The following is a 21896-nucleotide window of genomic DNA, read 5'->3' as shown; positions in this document are numbered from 1 at the left end:
TCCTCAAGTGTGATTTTGCAGCAAATCCTTTTCCACAAACATAACATTTATGGCTTTCGACACCAGCATGTATAGCCATGTGGGTATTGAGACTACTCTTGACGGCAAATCCTTTTCCACAAAGTTCACATTTATGGCTCTTGATCCCAATATGATTAGCAATGTGAGTATTGAGACTACACTTGGCAGTAAATACCTTTCCACAAACATCACATTTATGACTTTTGGCACCAGCGTGTATAGCCATGTGAGTACTGAGATTGCTCTTATCAGTAAATCCTTTCCCACAAATTTCACATTCATGGCTTTTGACACCAGAATGAATATCAAGATGCCTACTCAAGAGTGACTTTGCAGCAAATCCTTTTCCACAAACTTCACATTTATGGCTTTCGACACCAGAATGAATAGAAATGTGAGTATTGAGACTACACTTGGCGGTAAATACCTTTTCACAAACATCACATTTATGACTTTTGGCACCAGCATGTATAGCCATGTGAGTATTGAGACTGCTCTTATCAGTAAATCCTTTCCCACAAATTTCACATTCATGGCTTTTGACACCAGAATGAATATCAAGATGCCTCCTCAAGTGTGATTTTGCAGCAAATCCTTTTCCACAAACATAACATTTATGGCTTTCGACACCAGCATGTATAGCCATGTGGGTATTGAGACTACTCTTGACGGCAAATCCTCTTCCACAAAGTTCACATTTATGGCTCTTGATCCCAATATGATTAGCAATGTGAGTATTGAGACTACACTTGGCGGTAAATACCTTTTCACAAACATCACATTTATGACTTTTGGCACCAGCATGTATAGCCATGCGAGTATTGAGACTGTTCTTATCGGTAAATCCTTTCCCACAAATTTCACATTCATGGCTTTTGACACCAGAATGAATATCAAGATGCCTCCTCAAGTGTGATTTTGCAGCAAATTCTTTTCCACAAACATAACATTTATGGCTTTTGACACCAGCATGTATAGCCATGTGGGTATTGAGACTACTCTTGACAGCAAATCCCTTTCCACAAATTTCACATTTATGGCTCTTGATCCCAATATGATTAGCAATGTGAGCATTGAGACTACACTTGGCAGTAAATACCTTTCCACAAACATAACATTTATGGCTTTCGACACCAGCATGTATAGCCATGTGGGTATTGAGACTACTCTTGACAGCAAATCCTTTTCCACAAACTTCACATTTATGGCTATCAGCACCAGAATGAATAGCAATGTGAGTATTGAGACTGCGTTTGGCAGTAAAACTTTTTCCACAAATTTCACATTTATGGCTTTTCACACCAGAATGATTTTGAAAATGCCTCTTCAAGTGTGATTTTGCTGCAAATCCTTTTCCACAAACATCACATTTGTTGCTTTTGACACCACCATGAATAGCAATATGAGCATTGAGCCTACACTTGAAGGCAAATCCTTTTCCACAAATTTCACATTTATGACTTTTATCATGAGTATGCATTTCAATGTGAATTGATTACCGCGATTCTTCTCAAAATGCCCAATAAGCTAGTTGCATAAAGTTTTTTATGACAGTTGACTAGACATTGATCTAAATAACAATCAGTATAAGAATTATCCTGAAAATGTAAAGCTATGGCAATCGTGGTTGCAACAATTCCTGTCACTTGATATCCTTATAATGTAGTGTCACTATGAAATCACTTTCCCAGAATAAAATGATCAAGTTTCCCGACCGCATGGCCATTGTGAAGCAATAAGTTTTTACAACAAATCAGCGTTATACATTCTTTGAAGTGCAGACTACGAATGTTAGAACACGATAGAAAAGACAGTAAACATTTAGTAGTAAAATTATGTTAACAGGTTACCTCTAAATCCCACACTAATCCATACCTTGGTTTCATCGGCGCTGAACTCTAATTCTCCCTAGAGTTGCTGACGTCATATTGCGCTAGAATTGACAAATTGGCCGACTCACAAACGTTCAATATCACCTGTCACTTGTATATGGTGACAAAATTACGATACTTATGAGCAGGCGGGCAGCCAGCCGGCCGGCCGCTTGCTGAATTGATTGAATTCATTTCAAATTTATCAAGGAGCATCAGTCTATTATGGTTTTTAGCATCACTTTATTATGGTTAATTACATGCAACAATGCCGATAATACATCGATTGGATCAGCATTTTTGTGTAACGGACTTGCCAAAGACTCGACACATCACACTACCATAAGATTACCAGCGAGTCCGACTGTGCCATCTCCCGCAATATATTCGCCAACACGCGCGCCGACAATCAGGAAATTCCAGTCACTACGCCCCGAGAACAAACGAATTTTTGGCGACGGCTAATAAACTGAAGTTACAGTAAATATTTTCCCAAATTAAAAGTCTGTTCATTAGCGACTCTGATTTCAGAGGAGTCAGAAGTTTCGATATCAAGAGCCTTCAGGACATTTTCTGATCGTCTGTTTCAGTATGAGTATATTATTCAAAATCAATTACGCGGCTATCTGTTCACGGTCAGTAGGTATTCCCATCAACTCCGTCCATGTTCAATGTGTGAGCCAGTCTGACATCACAATCACAGAAGACGTGATAGTTCCGCTCGGCGCATCAAATATTATATTCCTACACAGCAGATGGCAATCGCCACATTTCGCGCCAACAGAAATTGACGTCTGTAGTATCGAGGTCTCGGCAGTGGCGTAGCAGCCACTTGGCGGTTCTGGCTCTGCGCCAGGGGCGGCAGGCTCCAAGGGGGCGGCAAAATGAGGCTAACACAGTGTACACAGCCGGCTAAACCAGCGTAATTGGTAGTCCTATAGCTGGCGTCCCGTGAGCTAAAATTTAATCAAACTGGTCTTAAACGAAAGCTAGTGTCACGCTAATTCCGAAAACACGAATTACATGTTAACATTACAATGGAACCATTCCGAAATAGCCGTCAAGGCCGCGTGTTCCTAACAATGGTTGGTTAATGGTTAGTTAATGCAAAGCTACTTCATTCGACACCATATTTATACTCGTGTCTGGAACTTCATCTGACCATCGGTGTTTCAATTGAGAGCTGTGCGAGGAGCTTTTCAAAGCTCAAACTGATTAAGTCTTATTTACGTTCTACCATGAATGATGATCGGCTATCAGCTCTATCGATAGCAGTGGTTCTCAACCTTTTCGACTTCGTGGACCACTTTTGGACCGCCACAGACCCCCTGAGGTTTTCGTTCAAAATTAGCTCAGTTATCCCGCAACCGTCAACTGTCTCGTGCAAACATTGATTTTAGGTTAGTAATAAACAGCCAGAAAATGAATTTTATTCAAAATAACATCACACTATATGTCGAAATTGGGTAGACTTTTAATAATTCGAAACGAATTTTCCACCTGTATTTATTGTCTTGAAAATTCTCGTCTTTGATTGGATATGAACGAGTGCCGAAAGTCCATTTCCACAAAGATATATTGGTGGCGAATGTGATATTAACGCCTAACGCTTCCGACGACAGCTTTTGGTGTGTGTTTGTAATGAACATATCATGTCCACGCAGACTATTTAGTCATTTCCATCCAGCATCTCATTTTGAAGGTATTTAGTTGGTATATCACAGAAGAAAATGGATTTCGTGGCGGCACGGTTTCAATTCCTTCATTGGGACAGATCAGGAAAAAAGTTCAGGAACTTCTATTTCAAACGAATGTTTACAAATTTGCTGCGACTGACAACTGCAAATCCAAATTGCTATCTCCAACATTTAATTTTTCAGAAACCTTGACAAAACATTTATAAACAGCAATATATGTTTGCATTGGCATGCCATTGGTAAGTTGACAATAAAATGAGTTTGCACAGTCGGATATTTCATCTCAGACGACCATTTTAATGACGTGAGTCCTAAATTTTAGTAATTATGAAGCGAAGCGAAAACTGTCCCATGCTTTTCCTAATTAAAAAAAACGTAAATTAGGTTACCAATGACTTTACTATGACCAGAGGCTTCTCAGACCCCCTTAAAATGCTTCGTGGACCACCAGGGGTCCGCGGACCCCGGTTGGGAACCACTGGTCTATGGAAAGAGACTACGTTCAAAATCTTGAATTTGAGGATATTATCCCTGATTTTGCATCGGCAAAGCCCGAAAAGTTACGTTATTAGACGGCTATTGATTTTCTATTTGCACAATACATCCGTTCGCTATTTCTTGTCTTTAATATTTTTTGCCTTATTAACGTTGAGACGGTGAGGCTCAGACGCGGCATATTACTTGTAATTATTTTTCTTGACAAGAATCTATATTGATACTAGCTGCGGTCTACTTCAGGGGGCGGTATTTTAAGCGAGAGCCAGGGGCGGCAGCACATGCTGCTACGCCAGTGGGTCTCGGTCTTGCCGCGTTGCGTCTCCTGTTCTCATGTTCGATCAATGTATTCAGGGGCTTAGCCGATTGTCATGGAGTCTGTTTTAAAATGGCATCGATTTCAGGTGGTTCAAACCTCTCTAATCTTTTATAACTCAAGCCTTGACACAAATCAGCTATTTTCAAGTATTAGCGGAAATCAAGTACATATGTACGCACGCGTCGCACATGTTTGCGGACATTCCATGTCATTCAGTTTTGCGATGTCAATCTTTAATCACAACCGATAGATATGAGCCAAACCATGCTAGGCCCGAGACACGATAGTTAGGCCAATGATAATATATTTCTTAACAGGCAAATTGCAGACTTAATTGTGTAGGCCAGCGATGGTATAGTGCGCACCGGGCCTATTGCGAATGCGATTTTTCAAGCCAGCGGAACGAGCCTGATAGAGACGCGATACATCAGGCCAAGGACGATTGCCAAGCGCGTGACAATCGATGACCTAATTTCGCAGTCATCTCAGCGGGAGAAAGCGTTGGTTACATTGCGCACAGATGATTCGCGCTAATTGGAAACATGCATCTCGCTAATTGGCCGCTGCGCAACACTGATAAAATACGACTAGCTGAATTGCGACTGAATGGTTGTTGCAAAAGGACGGGGTTTGGCTAAGCGCCAGAATAATGCGCTGTTGATTTGCTCACTTGTTCAGCAGCACTACGGATCAAACGATACTGCCAGCTGCGGCACTCTCAACATGTATGCGACCGGCTCCTGCTTCGCAAGAACCAGTTGCCACAATACAATCCGACACGATCACTATCAGAAACTAGCTTCTTCAAATTCATCGCGGATGTTATGAATAGGGCTGGGCACAATGATTCGAGTACTCGAATCTGAATCGAGTATTAATTTTAATGATTCGAGTCGAGTAGTAAAAGACGATTTTTTCGAGTACTGAAATTGTACGCTCCTCACAACTGAAAGTTAATGAACTAACAAGAATTATGGTTTTGATAATATTTTCCACTGATGAAGCCTTGAAATCTTGATTGGCCGTGTCGCAGCATGATAGACATAGTACAAAGCTACGAACGTTACTGGAAATAACACATTTCCAAAGTCATGATCGTTCCACAACATTGTCAAGAAGTGCAATGAAGTCGGTATGGTCGAAAACATACCGAAGTATCATTAATGTGGCGGATAACAGGCATTATGTTCTTCCTGGTGGCATAAAAGGTACATATTTGAACTTTGACATAGTACATTATGTTGTGACGTCATAATGAGTGATAATATAATACTCGACTCGAAGCATTTTACGTGATTCAGAATCGAATCACTCAGGTACTCGATTTTGCCCAGCCCCAGTTATGAAGAATACTTTATTAGATTTCGATCAAGGTAAACAGCTCGACATTAAGGCAATAGCCGCTAAATCAGCAGAAGGGATTTTCGAATTTCCCACTTCAGAATTGACTAGGTTTCCCACCACGCAATCGACACCCGATGGCGTGTTGGATCTTACGAAAGCGACGTTCCACGCTTCTCTTCCATATTTATGGGGTGGCGGCCAGGCCACCTCCTACAAAATGCTTGAACGCCTGCCGTCTACGATTTCTAAGTTTTGCATATTTCTATTGTCTGGCCAGTTCGATACGACATCAGCCCAACGAGCTCATAAGCGCTGACAATTAGCGAGTCCGTGATACCGCGTAAATGCCTACTATTTACCGTTAACCAATATGCACGCAAATAATTGAATTCGCAGCTTCATCGGCGACGACGAAAGAGTGCTTAAAACGCCCTAATAAATTGTAACCTGTGATCATGATCAGTAATCAGACAATCGAAGCGACGTCTTTTTCGACATGTGTATTGCGAGTTGAAAGTCCTTCCTGCTCAATCTACGTATTCATTACGCTACTCTAACAAGGTTTTGCCAACTTTTTTCGGGAAATGCAGCAATGCAGCTCAAACGTCGTTATTATGAGCAAACAATTGTCGCAATGTCAGGCTCGAAGTTGAGGAATTACTTATTAGATGCGCGCTTTCTAGTTTGCTATCATATGTAGGCTAGTAATTTTTGTCTGCTTTATACACTCGTATTCCCTCGATGTAACTTAATTGTCAGTGTTCAGTGTTTGATTTGGGTATTATTACAGCGCATTGTGCATTGCACCGCGTTGAATTACGTTGTCAAATATTGATGCAACGCGAGATTCTCGGTCGCGCAAATTCTGAATTTATTCGATTTGTTTGAACGGGGACATTCTATGTTCCAATTAATTGCTGGACGAACTCTACCTAGCGCAACCATATCGCGGATCAGATTACAAACCATTGGTATTTGTATTTCTATTGATAAGGAAGGTCGCGGCATGCGCCCATATTACTCTTGCTGCAATAACATGGATAATTAAAACTGCACCATGTCATGATCAAATTCGACTGGCTGATCGGGGCCTCCGTAGGCCCCGGGCTGATATTAGCCGGCGCGTTGTCGGTAATAAAACCCTAGGTGCGTAGCCAGGGGGTTACTACTTCAAAACTCGAAATCCCGTCCTTTTGGAATGACAATTCACTAATTCATATCATCGATGCTGCGTACTGCAAGTTAGCGAGAATCATTTGTATTCGTAATGGGTCATTGACATCTGATGTGCGCTATCGTCGCGGGTTTGATTTAGCGCACCCGCATGCAGGCCTGCACTCAGGCTTGGCCTGATATCGTTACCAGCCGGAACTATCGAGACTGAAGCAGGTCTAGCGCATGTGATAACATCGCTGGCCTAAACTATAGTGTCTGCTACAGCTCTCGCATGATTTGCCTGCTATCTCTACTTGTGCGATTGATATATGTGATACTGGCTTCAGACTGACAGCGTGAAATTGAATAATTTTGAATCTGCGCAATTGACAACGGACAGACTCGAACGGACGTAATTGATTAGCGCCTATACTAAAACAGCAGAAGATGTGTGTTAAGACTGATTCATTAAAAGATACGACAGGCCTGAATCACCTGAAATTGGTGCCATTACAGAACAGATTCCACAGCAGACTTCAATACTATTAATTTGTGAAATGGTTCGTCGTCACCGACGTTGCGTATTGCTCGCGTGCGTGTTGGTGAATATTGAATACTTCATATTGAAGCGAGATCGAAGAATCGCTAATTAACCGCTGGACTCGCTGGCAAGTTTACGCTTACTTATACGGCTTACTTATACGCGTAAACACGTAAACACGATAAAGCTTGTCCTATCCGTGTATTATGGGCAGTTACTGATTTACGCACATACTTCACGGTAATAAATTCATGCTAACTTGATAAATTTGAAACAATCCTCCCTTTTTAATCTGGCCACCCCATGTGAAAATAAAAGTCGGCGCCTATGACTGTGATATATATAAGCCGGCGTAAGTTCCATTTTTGTACGGTACGAAATAAAGATGGAAATTCGTTTGCATACGTCCTGTAATCAAGTAGCGCAAGGGCAGCCAACCCGTGGCCCGCAGGTCAAATGTGGACCGCTAGAAGGTTTTGGGTGGCCAGCGAGGCAATTCTCGAAACTAGTTGGAATATCAAAAATTAAATTACCCAAGTAATTTATTGTGAACTTGCAAGATCAACCGAATATTTAATTAGCCTGACCGCAAACTTTGGGATGTTGATGACTTAGATATCAGTTCCGTCGCATCGGCGTAGCCAGGGGCCATCCACATTTTTCGTAGATCTTCGGTTCTGACCATAACGTAGAATATTTCATGGCAAATTTAGTTGACTTGATATTTCTCTTAGCACTTCATGCGATTTCTTGTCACTCGATTTATTGTTTCTAGTATAGGTACCCCCTCATGAAAATAAAAAAATAAAAAATCCGTCCAATTTACGGACTACGTTCGCAATTATGAGAGAACGTGTGTCATCCAACATGCGACTCCGTGTCTGCACTAGCAGAAAGATTGTCGGCAACGGCGATGAAACCTTTGCACAAAATTGTAGACGCACAAAATTGTAGACGCATGTTCACGGAAATCTCTGATATTGATATGTCCAAGCGCCGATTAATCATGTCCTGGCCAAATGAGCCTAGCGGTATACAGAGACAACCGAATTCATTCATTTTCAATAAATTTCGCGCTGCTAGGACATGTAAACAGAGTTTTCAGGACATAATTGTTATCGATTTTAGGTTGGCCACCCCTGAATTAGCGAGTCTGTGATCTCTATCGACCGCTCCGTGTCGCATACAAATGCTTACGCCGTTACTGGACCTCGGCTAACCAATTTCACAAATCAAAATAACCAAGTTCGTTTTGGAATCTATTTCATAATGTTACCGATTTCAGATGATTGAAATCCTTTTCATGCTTTGTTATCATGAGCCTGCAACACATCTTATGATCGTCATGTTTTAGGACTAATGCGAATTAATTACGACTTTGAAGTCTGTTAGCCAGAGTTGGACAACTTGAAACTTTTCAGCTTTTCTAAATTAGATTAGAATTAGAATTAGAACTGAACATGCAAATGCCCGTCTCCACTGCATTTCAGATCATATTGAAAATTTTCACATAGATCAGTTATCAAATTTGGAGCATGACGAACTTTGTTTCAAGAAAATCGGACGATTCGCTGCAGAGTTATTGCAATTTGAAAAATGACATTTTGTGCTCACTCGGACATGACGCTATACGGCTTGGAGCCTGTGTCTAATTGCAATTGGCATTGTAGTCATCAAATTGCAGCCAGGCAGACTTAAATTTTTGTAGTAAGATATTTTGGTACATGCTTATTGTGATAGACCTAACTTTTCAACTTTACTACTGGGGGTTTAGAGGTCAAATTATAATTCAAAGTCGTCATGTTTTCAAAATCAGCCATGTGTAACAAATATGTAACTCTGCCTAGCGTAATTCTATTTAAACCGATTTTTTCGAGGAAGGTGTCAAATGGAAGCTTGGAAAGAGTATAACGTTGTTTATTTGGTATTTATGTGATATCTGACTGCCACATGTCTAAAACTTCATTGAAAAGATGCGTTCTAACTAGCGCATGACCTGTTCCGCTGTATTCTAATTGGTAACAGCTTCCATATGACACCTTACTTATGAATATTCAGTTACATAGAGTCGTACCATGAGAGAGTGTAGAAATATCGTTACGCATCACAGATTTTAACATACTGGTATGTCTATTTTCAAATAAAAATTTGAACCGTAATTCTATAATGCGGAGGGGAATGCCTAGTCGATGAAGAACATGTACCATCAATTATTGCTTACCAGCCTGTATGGAATCGTTGTCTTGTCTTCACACTATGTTTTATTTTTTTCATTCTTATTTAATAAATTACTTTAACTTGAAGAATCATCACTGCTCACTAGGGTTGTCCAAAATTTGGAAAATCTTACAAATCCTCCGTTGTAATGTCTTATGCTATAGATTATTGATAAAAAACGACAATGGGCCTAAAAGAAGCTCACAGGAAGGCCGTTAAGATTTCGTGCAAAGCGTTTGAAAGTAGCTGCCGAAGAATAGGCGTGTCACCGACCATAGAACGGTGAGAAGACTAGTAATCACGAAACCACGGCTCTTGATTGGCTAATCGGCTATGCTCCAATGACCACGACAGCAGCAGCTTGCTGATCAGCTGATCAAGGAGTCTGCTACCGGCGGCGATTCTGAAAGCGCATTGTATGTAGGTTGACATATAATGATTTAGGATTGATTCAGGGTGTGTTGAGGTACGAACTACATGATGAACAAACAACAGCTACTTCACAAAAACGTCTAAAGCATGGCCGCCTTATTGTAAAGGAGACCGCCGTAGCCGATATGCCTTGTTTTCAACGAGAGAAAACATAGGCGCTTATGCAAGTGGCGACGGATCCCTAGTTTCAGAAAGTAAGCCTATATATCATTATTGAATACAAATATAAAGCTTAACAATGAGACTATAATTTGTGTGATCTTATTGGACTCAGGTTGTAGTACATAGTTGAAGTTTTGAAAGCTCTAAGGATCGGCTGAATCAGTGAGTTAGGCTTAGCACTCATCAGATGCTTACATCAAATTGTATTCAGATGCAAGTGTTGTCAAATTCCTTAATGATGACGCAGAAAAGAGGTGTAGAAGTAATCACATACTATGCTGGATATGATATGTCAATGATATGTCAAAGTCCCTAATAATCGCGCAGAAAAGGAGTGTAAAGGTAAACACAGACAATGCTGAATAGTGCATAGTATCCAGCATAGTTTGTATATCATATCAAGCATAGTCTGTGCTTACATTTACATCTCGTTTTTGCGGCATCATTAGGGACTTTTAAAACACTTATAAGTGAATTTAATTTGTGTGAACAATGAACATCTGATAAGTGCCAAGCCTAACCGTCCGATTCTGCTGATCCCTAGAGCATTCAAAACTTCAACTATGTACTACAACCTGAGCCCAATAAGATTACACTAATTATAGTGTAACTGTTAAGCTTTATATTTGTATTCAATATTGATATATCCTTTCTGAAACTAGAAATCCGTCGCCACTTGCATAAGTGCCTATGCTTTCCCTCGTTCAAAATAAGGCATATAGGCTGCGGCGGTTTCCTTCACAATAAAGCGGTCATGCTTTAGACGTTTTTGTGAAGTATCTGTCGTTTGTTCATCACGCTTTCAGAATCGCCGCCGGTAGCAGACTCCTTGTTCACCTAATCAGCAAGCTGCTGCTGCAGTGGTCATTGGAGCATAGCCGATTAGCCAATCAAGAGCCGTGGTTTCGTGATTACTAGTCTTCTCGCCGTTCTATGGTCTGTGGCACGCCCATTCTTCGGCAGCTACTTTCAAACGCTTTGCACGAAATCTTAACGGCCTTCCTGTGAGCTTCTTTTAGGCCCATTGTCGTTTTTTTTATCAATGATCTATAGAATAAGACATTACAATGGTGGATTCGTAAGATTTTCCAAATTTTGGACAACCCTACTGCTCACATGTTATATTAGGCAAAACGTACCGAGATTCCAGTCGGGCTTACCAGCATTACAGCCTGCAGACCATATAAATATTGAATTTAGCAGTTATAATCATACACAGGTTTCCACTCATCAAGCTTCATGGTTGAGTAAGCACGAAATCCTAATTCTTCAAACTGCAATTTCTCAAGAACCGATCAAAAAAGTTATAGTAATTAAATTCTATTCTACTCAGAATTGGGTACTGTAGTTGTACATGATATTGCAGAGAAATCTGAGAGGGTTTGAAGACGAATTGAAATATTATTTGTATGTTGACTCGAATTGCTGATAGTCAGTAAACCCAGAAGCACCCTTGCAAGCATAATGCACATACAATAAATAAAAGTACTTTCTGAGCATGGAAATGATTAACTACTGAAACACATTATCATATAAGTAGAATAATGGCAAAATCAGATACCGTAATTTTCCAAGCATAGTACGCCCCCATGTATAATACGCACCCCTAAAATAGCATGTAAATTCTGGGAAAAAGCCTGTACCCATGTATAGTACCCACCCTGCATTTCAGTGCATGAATAGTTCCGATTTCGTATACGATGTCATTCTGTTTTGCGATGTCACTCTTGTACATTGTACAATCATTACACAACGATCGCTGATCATTATACATTTAACGGGATTGTCTTTAAACGATAGTAGTTGCAGCCAAAGCCTGCGAAGCGGGCGGCGCGATAGTTCAGGCTAGCGACACGACATCTTGACCACGAGGAGACCTTTTACAGATGCGAGAGAGAGAGATATGATATTCTTTCTCGCCTGCACCATCGAGATGCTTTGGCGACGGAGTTGCGATAGGGCCCCATGAGGTCATCTAGTCTGCGCCCCCGTTTTTTTTCTCCTCCATGCTATCCGCGATTGCGAATCATTATACAATTAAAGGTATTGTCTCTAAACGATAGTAGATAGCAGCCAAAGCCTGCGAGGCCGGCGACAAGTTAGTTTAGGCAAACGAACCGACATCTTGCGCACGATGCCTATTACAGATGCGATTGCGCCTAGGCTAACGGTTATGTCATGCGCATTTGCGCAACAGGTCTGTTGGAGATGCGACTGATTGCGCAAGCGATTATATCTTGTGCACATGGCCTCTTGTATATGTATGAATTGTTCGGGCCTGTCGTTGACGCGAGGAATTGGCGAGAATTGCCGCGCGCGAGTGACCTAATTTCGCTCGCGTACAAACGGCAAACCAACTCAGGAGATCGCGTGCTTGCGCAATGCGCAGTTGTGCACACGGCTCTCGTTAATTGGCAACACGCTTCCCACTAATTGGCAGCGCGTTACACTCTATAACAGAGGTCTCAAACACGCGGCCCGCCAGAGCATTTTGTGCGGCCCGCGACGAAATTTTAGATTTTTCTTAATTTTACAAAATATAAGTGTCACATATATATTTTCAGGTTATAAAGTGAAAATTCCCTCTTAAATTGCTCCAAAAGCCTCAAACTATTCATCAAACTTCACTATCACGTCAATTGCAAACGCTACCATATCCAGTGGAACATTCACTATTTCGCTAATTTCCAATTCATGATGACAAAACCAGACCCTTCGATGATTCTAGACTGAAATTTGTGAGTTGGACTTGGACGCGACCTTTCTTAGAATTACTCAGACTCGGGCTAACTCGATGGCAAAATGAAAATGACTCGAGTAAACTTGATGTGACTCGGAATGCCGTAAATTTGTTAGAACCATGGACCCAACAAACTAATCGCGTATCAGGGGATTAGTAATAGATCAGAAGGTCGCAGCTTGGTATGTCGTTAACTAAGCAAGTATAGTTATGGCAACCATTGGCAATCTGTTAGTTAATGCTAAACCATGTTATTAAGGCCACTGAAAGGTACCGAGTACCGTAGTGGTACGCTCCAACGATGTAACAGCAATGGGCCGTTCGGCGTTCCGACATTTCGATCACTTGGAGACATTCAATAATATATTTATATTATATTTGAGACATTCATTAATATATTTATATTATATTTGAAGATATTTGGTCATGAGATTATAGCCTACTTATCAGAAGTATACACGAATCCTGGATTGGAATTACAATGCTCATTGCTCAACTTAAAAATGTTTTGATATCAGATCAGTCTCTATTATCAGTCTGTTGGATTCAAAATATTCATAGTAGCTGAAAATTATAACCTGATAGCTTTTATGATGGCATCATACATTTGTCCGCCCATATGGTGTCTATATCTTATGTACAACAACAATTATATTCAAATAGTTATAAATGTGATGATTCTTTTCGTGCCAGGCCTAAATTGATACAAACGTAAATCACACTTTGACGATGTGTGTTTACTATCAGTCTGCTGGATCGGCTCACTTTCAATAGGAAAATTCATTCCGCCAAATAAGGCCTACTTGGAAAGACATAGAATACCCCTATAAATGCTGCGGCCCGCGGCGTCATCAAAACTGGAAAAATAGCCCGCAAGCACATTTGAGTTTGAGACCTCTGCTCTATAATATAGGGTTACCATACGTCCACTTTCAAGAGGATTTGTCCTCTTTGACTTTTTTGAAAGTGTCCTCGGAAGACGGCCTTTTGTCCTCTTTTTTGAGATTTTGTCCTCTTTTTTGAAAATATAGGTCATATTTAGAGCAAAATGGAGTGATATACCGTAAATTAGCACAGCAGTGACGCTCTAGCTGGGCGAAAAGTTGACCTTTTTTTTAGTCAACCGCCCGGCAATGTTGAGGAAGAAACGGTATTTTGAGATCTGAGCGTGAAAGTTGACCTTTCACCGATTTTTGAGAATTCTTCTCCGGTTTTGCAAGTCTCAAATTTCTGAAAATGTGTCCTCTTGTTACATTTCCAAAATATGGTAACCCTATATAATACGAATTACTACGCGCGATGGCTGAAAGTGATCGGTGGATTATCCGCGATTTATCAACGAAAAACTCGCATAACTCCGCTTCTACTGGTCGGAATTGACTCAAATTTGTGTTGCAACGTCTTTGAAGACAGCTCAACAATTTCATGGGCTTGGCAGAAAAATTTGAAAAATTTTTTTCTTAAATCTCCCATAATAACTTAAAAATTTTAATTGGATCTACGGCGTCCTATACTTGTTAGAATTGAACCAAATTTGGTGTGCTGCGTTTTTTAGGGTAACCTGACAATTTAATCAGTGAATGGCGGGAATCCGGGAAAAAAGGTTGTTTTCGAACAGCTCTAATGACCACCTGATTGCCTTCCGCATGAATCTCTACGTTCCAACGAGACATTACACGCTACTATAGCGCTTCATAGCCCAGCGCTACGATGTTGGAAAGGTAGACATGATAAGCACGAATAACGCGGCCGCCGCCGATCGAGTAATCTCGCGGAAGGCAACGCGCTTTCAATTCTACATAACATTACACTAACACTGTTGCCCTACCTCGCCCAGACATTGCTTCATTGACCATTTGCTACCATCGTTTAATTTTTCTTCTATTTTAATTTTTTTTAACTACTGTAACATGTTTTACAGCCAGACTGTTTAGACTCAAGTGTACCTGTTTGATGCTGGTGTGATCAGACTAGATGACCTTCACGGTCTTATCGATCATTCCTATCTAATACCGAATACTGTGCAATGTGCATGCATATTTTCTGTATATCTACCACCACCACTGCCGTGTGTAATGTATTTTGGTTTGATGAAAATAAAGACTCTCTCTCTCTCTACATAACATAGTAACTATCGTATATATCTCCATGCTATTGAAGTGGTATCAACCCCAGTTGCTTGTTATATGTAACTTGCAACTGCATAAGGGATTCGTAAGTATACACATATTGCCTTATTCGACACTGCCCAGTGCCCACATACGCTCGAGAAGTCATTTCACGTGATACATTATTGCTTTATTTCACATCAATTTGAGCTGTATTCTACACGGCTAATGTTCCATGTATGATCAACAGTGTTCATAGAAGCCAACAGTAACTTCGTGTGCCAACTAAACAAATATATAACTGTCTTTATATAATGTTGTTATTACAGGCTCGGGTACCAAAATAGTCCAACTCGCACGCTCATTTGTGCAGTGTTAGGGCTGGTGTCGGCTTTGTTATACAAAACTAAGCTCTATGATAGGGAGGGATATTGATGAATATGCCAGGATAATGGCTAACCATATGTACAATTTGCAATTGCCTGAAGCAATTGTACAATGTACATCTGTTTGAAACCGCAACAAGTCGGATGAACTTACGCAGCCATGATTTTCACGTAATAAGGTATTGCTTTCTTTCACGTCAATTTGAAACATCTTCTACGTGCTAATCTTCGATATAAGGACTTTCACAGAATAGTATGACCAACAACAAGTCATAGAAGATAACTGCAATTGGTTATATGACGTCTAGAACGGACGATACAATGGTTTACATTCCAGGCGTTCAGTCACGCCAACATCATTACAAATTCAATTTTGCGGGAAACGTTTTCGCGTGTTCAATCTGCATTTCAAGCAGTTTAGGAACTAATGCAGGTCGAGCTATCTTAGAATAAATAACGACTCCACGGTGTTAAACAATCGCGGTTCAGTATACTGGACAGCCGGTCGCAAAGGGTTAATAGCTTCTTTGTCATTTTCGCTGACTAGCATTGTCAGTAGCACGGCATAACGGAGCAAGCAGCCGGTATAATTTGAAAGTTAATTCATCAAAGAGAATTATAGTTTCAATACTAATTCTCACTGTTGGAGCCTTGAAACCTTGATTGCCCGAACGTTACTGGAAATAGCACATTTCCGAAGTCATGTTCAATGTTCATCCCACAATATTGTCACCAAGTGCAATGAAATAGGTATGGTCGAAAAAATACCAAAGTGTCTTTGATGTGATGGATAACAGGAATTATATTCTTTGTGATCGCATGAAAGGCACGTATTTGAACTTGACATATTACATTCTGACGTCATAATGAGCGATTTCTCGACTCGACTCTAACCATATTACGTGATTCAGAATCGACTCACTCAGGTATCCGATTTTGCTCAGCCCTAGTTATCAGCTGTCAGTTGGCCAGGCTGTTGAATGAAACGGATGGCTGCTGATAAAAGATACAGCGATTGTAGCCTACAGGGTTGGTGCGATGACATGCAAAATAAGGTCAAAAACATGCAAAATAAGGTCTGTCGCTACATGCAAAATAAGGTCAGTCGTGACATGCAAAATAAGGTCAGTCAGCGCATGAATTCAAATTTATACTTCAATTACAAATCCAACTTAGTTTCTTATGAAAAATAAATTCAAAGTATCTTTCCTGTATAGTAGCCTACTTTCAACAGTGAAATTCTTTATCTATATACTAAATCTTAAGATGTTTCAATCAAAAGATAATCATGATTATCTTGATTACGAAGTCAGCCGCATGTAGAATATTATTATCAGTCCGCGCATAAATCCAAATCCATACTTCAATCACAAATCCAACTCTTTTTCTTATGAAAAATAAATTTAAAATATATTTTTATATAGTTATTTCATGATTGACATTCCCCATCTATATATCCTAAATCTGACGATGTTTCAGCAGAATGTAATCTAACGATTATTACGATTACGGGGTGATTCGCATGTCGAATATTAACAGTCCGCGAATAAATCCAGATATTGACTTCAAATCCAACTTTTTTCTTATGCCACTGACCTTATTCTGCAATCTGCATGTGGCGAGTGACTGTATTTCGCATGCGACTGACCTTATTCTGCATGTCGTGACTGACCTTATTTAGCATGCGACTGACCTTATTTTGCATGCGACTGACCTCATTTTGCATGCGACTGACCTTATTTTGCATGTGACTGACCTTATTCTGCATGTGACTGACCTTATTCTGCATGTCGTGACTGACCTTATTTTGCATGCGACTGACCTTATTTTGCATGTGACTGACCTGATTCTGCATGTCGCGACTGGCCTATTTTGCTTGTGACTGACCTTATACTGCATGCCGTGACTGACCTTATTTTGCACGCGACTGACCTTATTTTGCTTGTTTTTGACCTTATTTTGCATGTCATCGCACCAACCCTCCTCATTGTAGCAGGTAGAATTGAGACCGTAACAGCACTTCGTCAGCCCTCCCTTCCATAACGTTGGTCTTGCCCCCCCCCCCCCCCCATAGGGTGATTAACAAAACTCCCCCCACAGGCTATACGATATTTGCCGCTACTTATCAGCTATCAATGGTGTAGTGTTTAGCGCAGTGGTTCCCAACCTTTTTGTCTTCATTCCCCACTTCATATTTATTCCAAGTCTTCATTCCCCACTACCCAAAATTATCGTTGTATTTCCTTATAACTTTGTCATTACTGAGCAGCTATTTGCTTGTTTGAGTACACAAGACACACAGCCCAACCAGTACGCAAGACAATGACCCATAACTGCAACATGAAAGGTATTGTGAATCGATACCAGTAACTCTCACAATTTAGCAAAAGCGTTATTTCACATCATACTGGTTGTGCTGGATGCGTTTGTGACGCCATTATTGGTTATCCAGAGTTAAAAAATGAGTTTTTGTGAACAACAAGCAATTTATTTTTGATACATACATTCCAGAGCAGGTAACTGGTAACGGTAATCGCGGATGGGTCTTCGTAAATAGACAGACAGACAGACAGATTCTTTATTCGTACGATGAGAGTTCACGCAAATATGTAAAAAAGACAATCACAGCGATACGACCACATCAAGATGTGTAGTCATCAAGTCAGCTGTAGTCAAGGCATAACGATAGTACATTTATATCATGCAACTGTCGGTCAGTAACACTTCAACAAAAGATTAAACAACAAAACGCAAACGCAAAACAGTGGTAGTAGAGAAATAAATAAATAAAACTGAACACTAGTTCAAAATAAATACTAGACCGTACTCTCAGGTCTCAATATGTAGAAATGAGCTGAGACTTAAAATTCCGACAGAATGATGCAAATGACAAACCTCTGTGCTCTATTGATAAGGAGTTCCAAATCCTTGGACCAACAAAAGTTAAGGATCTCTGGCACACACTAGCGGCTAAATTCTGTATGAAGATATTTCCAGCTGTGGCGGATCTAGTTCCGTGAGAGTGGACACCGGCAGATGGCGTAAATATGTAGACTATCCTGTATAATGTTTAACAAATGCGTCTATTCCCCACCAGAAACCGTTGAATTCCACACCAGTGGGGAATTACAACCGTTTGGGAACCACTGGTTTAGCGAGTTAGCTGATATCGCTTAAACGGTCGAAGCGCGGAAAATTTCTATAATTCATGATTGAATCGGTCAATATAATCAGGGATTGCATATATATTCCTAGCAATATTTTATCCTCTCTCTGTTCACGTAATCAGATTTACCGGTAAAGCTGAGTGAGGTGTGCTGGAAAAGGTAGGACCCCTAAATTATTATTAGGACCCCTAAATTATTATCAAACATCGGGTGGACCCGCTGGTATAATGACTTCGTTACATGATGCTATTTCGTGAACTCCTATCTGCTATGTTAAAAGACATTGAAATCGCTCAAACTTACTATATTAAAAGACGCACACGATTTCAAACTGGTATTTCTTTACTGGCAAATAATTGTTCCGTGCGGGATGGCATTTGTTATGTCGAGTTCAGATTACCAGGACAGAAACATCCGGCGCCAGCTATTTAGGCGCCTATAGACATGTATATATATCGAAGCTTTCGGTCAGCACAAGAGCAGTCCTTTTCGGCCAAGGTCTTCTCGCTGCTGATCGGTCTGGCTCACTTCTCGAAGTCGCATGTTACATGGCCTATATAACTTCATATGTCTTGATGCGCCGTGGCGCGGTAATGGCCGACGCCGAAGTGCCCATTTCTATAAATCATGCGTATTTTTTTATTGGCAGAAAAGGTAGCCTACTATAATTTATGGTAATTCATGAAAATATTTTTGGGCCCCCTTCGAGCTGGAGCCTCCTCCCCCCCATAATTGGGGGTTTGGCTGCGGCAGTCACGGTCCTGGGTAGAATTATCATCATCCCAAAATGCAAGTATTGTCTAGCTCAGGGGCGAGCAACATACGGCCCACGAAGGGATTTTAAGCGGCCCGCAGAGAGTTTTCGGTCATACATGCTAAACATGTCCATTCCCATTACACGAGATCTTCGTCTAAAGGAAACGTCTACTTACCCCAACCCAATAGCAACCTAACTAAGAGATCTATCGACTACTCGGGACCTATCATCTGGAATGCATTACCATCACATATCCGTGAATTGCCTTATAATAGATTCAAAAAAGCCCTACTTGATCACCTCTTGTCGTTACACTAACACTGTTGCCCTACCTCGCCCAGACATTGCTTCATTGATCATTTGCTACCATTGTTTAATTTTTTTTCTATTTTCCTTTTCTAACTAAACATTTTTTACAGCCAGACTGTTCTGAGTCAAGTGTACCTGTTTGATGCTGGTGTGATCAGACTAGATGACCTTCATGGTCTTATCGATCATTCCTATCTAATACCGAATACTGTGCACGCATATTTTCTGTACCACCATCACTGCCGTTTGTCATGTATTTTGGTTTGATGAAAATAAAGACTCTCTCTCTCTCTCTCTCATAATAATGTGGCTTGCGGCCGGAGAAAGGTGGCCAACTAGCCATGAAACGAATTATTCTGTTCAGGCGGTCTACATACATTTGCGAGCAAACATTTTCGACCATGAAAAGGAACAGACAAAGCTGTGTTCCAATCTAACCGACGGTCACGTGCAGTCTTTACCCAGGGTTTCTACATCTGACATGCAACCAGAGTTCTAAGCACTTGTCGACAACTTTGATTCACCATAGATGTCATTCACTGATTTCAACAGCTATTGAAGTAGGCTATATGACGTTAATAAATCCCATAAATACTGGTTTTCGCCTTCACGATTACTGTATCGATTTAGGAATACGGCCCGCCAAGTACTTCATTTTCCTAAATCCTGCCCGCCGACTGGAGAAGTTGCCCGCCCCTGGTCTAGCTAGTACGTTAGGGCGACGCAACTACTAGAGAATAGAGACAAGATGTATTGCTCTACAATGGTACGTGGATAATTCGTTGATTATCCGATTGTGGAGTGAGGTCATTACCAATGACACAATCGTCATGGTCATTTTCATAAATATCTCTGTGTAGGAATTTTACACCGTGTACTATAACATTTGACCATGTTTGCTTAATCATGAGGCTAGAGCGTTCCACAGAGTAATTCAATTTTTTAAAGCAGGATGTGTTTTGTGGATTCCGAGTATATTATGGGTGAAATGTTACTTCAAACATTCTGATGATAGCCCTTATAGACCTATCATCAGGCCGTGTTATTTTTGGCATATGCCAAAACTGTTAAAAATAACTTATTTTTGGCATTTTTCGATTTTTATTTTTGGCAGTTTTGGCATCGTCCTCTAAATAGATAGTTTCAGCCTCAAATTAGTCACAAAAACGCTTCATTTGGGCTAGTTTGTCAAAAGACACCACAAAATGTGCAGCATCCACGTATAATCAGTGCCGACAAACAATAATAAGAAGAAAATACCTAACGATTTCATAGGTTAATAATATCAAACGAAACCACAAATTATGCAGTATCCATCGGAATCGGTGCCAATAATAAGCAAAAAAAGAAAGAAAAGCCAAACAAACACGCTCAACAGCTGATTGTTACAGATGTTGAATAGACTCAAATCGTTTGCACTGTAACAGTGCTTCCAAACTCAGGTCAGCTAAGTTTCTCCTAAATTCATTTCTCGCCCAGCGAATCTGGGAAATATCGGCTTCAACAGTATATAGCCATTGAGGGAAAGAATGTTGCCAGTCATCCACAAAAGGTTTTCTGAGCTTCGAAATCTTTGGAGGGCCGAACCGGCTTCCATGCATCATGAAAAGAGATCACTTTGCCAGTGCCATCGATCTAATCGCGGAAAGAATTTTCTTCCCGATACTTTTCCAGGAGTTTCCTGTGTTGTCTCTCAACAAATTCTATTTAGTAGCCCGACTATCATTTCTCCTTCAGTCAACCGATAGATTTTCGGAGGACTTTTGTCACTTCAGGTGGCTTTAATATTACCAACTCGCATGGAAGAGTCCTAGGAAGGTTAGCTTGTTTGAGAACATTGGCGCAACAAGACTGTCTGGCAAAACAAGACTATGCAGCTCAGAAATAGCCAGACAGTTTGTTGCGTCACAATGTTCAACTCGATCACAATGCAAAAATCGTGGTTGATTTTGGGGGTTCCAGTTCCATGAGCAGAATATAATTTATATTTTAATAATCAGTACTGCGGCAGCTTCTCATTGATACCCGTTTTATCGAATTTAGCGCTCGACAAGCCGGTCAAAAATGGTCGTAAAATTGCCTTTGGACAAATGGAAAGTATGACGTAAACCAAATGCAGTCAACCATTCAATCTCGCTGTACCCACACCATTTAGGACACCATGCTTTCACCCCT

General features: G+C 40.6%; 2 protein-coding genes across 3 annotated transcripts in view; both read right to left on the bottom strand.

The window, feature by feature from the left end:
* The window catches only part of LOC145449815 (uncharacterized), a 342177-nt gene that overhangs the window by 135423 nt on the left and 184858 nt on the right, over positions 1–21896 (bottom strand). The window lies entirely within an intron of this gene.
* Positions 340–11420, bottom strand: LOC145449950 (uncharacterized). The gene is made up of 5 exons (XM_080328391.1): positions 11415–11420; positions 11020–11091; positions 9665–9668; positions 433–615; positions 340–389 (listed from the first exon to the last, which is right to left on the bottom strand). The coding sequence occupies exons 1-5, from the start codon at positions 11418–11420 to the stop codon at positions 340–342; spliced, it is 315 nt and encodes a 104-aa protein (XP_080184517.1).

This window comes from Botryllus schlosseri, chromosome 11 (genome assembly GCF_051294905.1).
Source record: "Botryllus schlosseri isolate E-star chromosome 11, Bs_hap1, whole genome shotgun sequence".
In the NCBI taxonomy this organism is placed as follows: domain Eukaryota; kingdom Metazoa; phylum Chordata; class Ascidiacea; order Stolidobranchia; family Styelidae; genus Botryllus; species Botryllus schlosseri.
The sequence above is the reverse complement of the archived record's forward strand: the minus strand, read 5'-3'. Positions and strand labels throughout refer to the sequence as shown.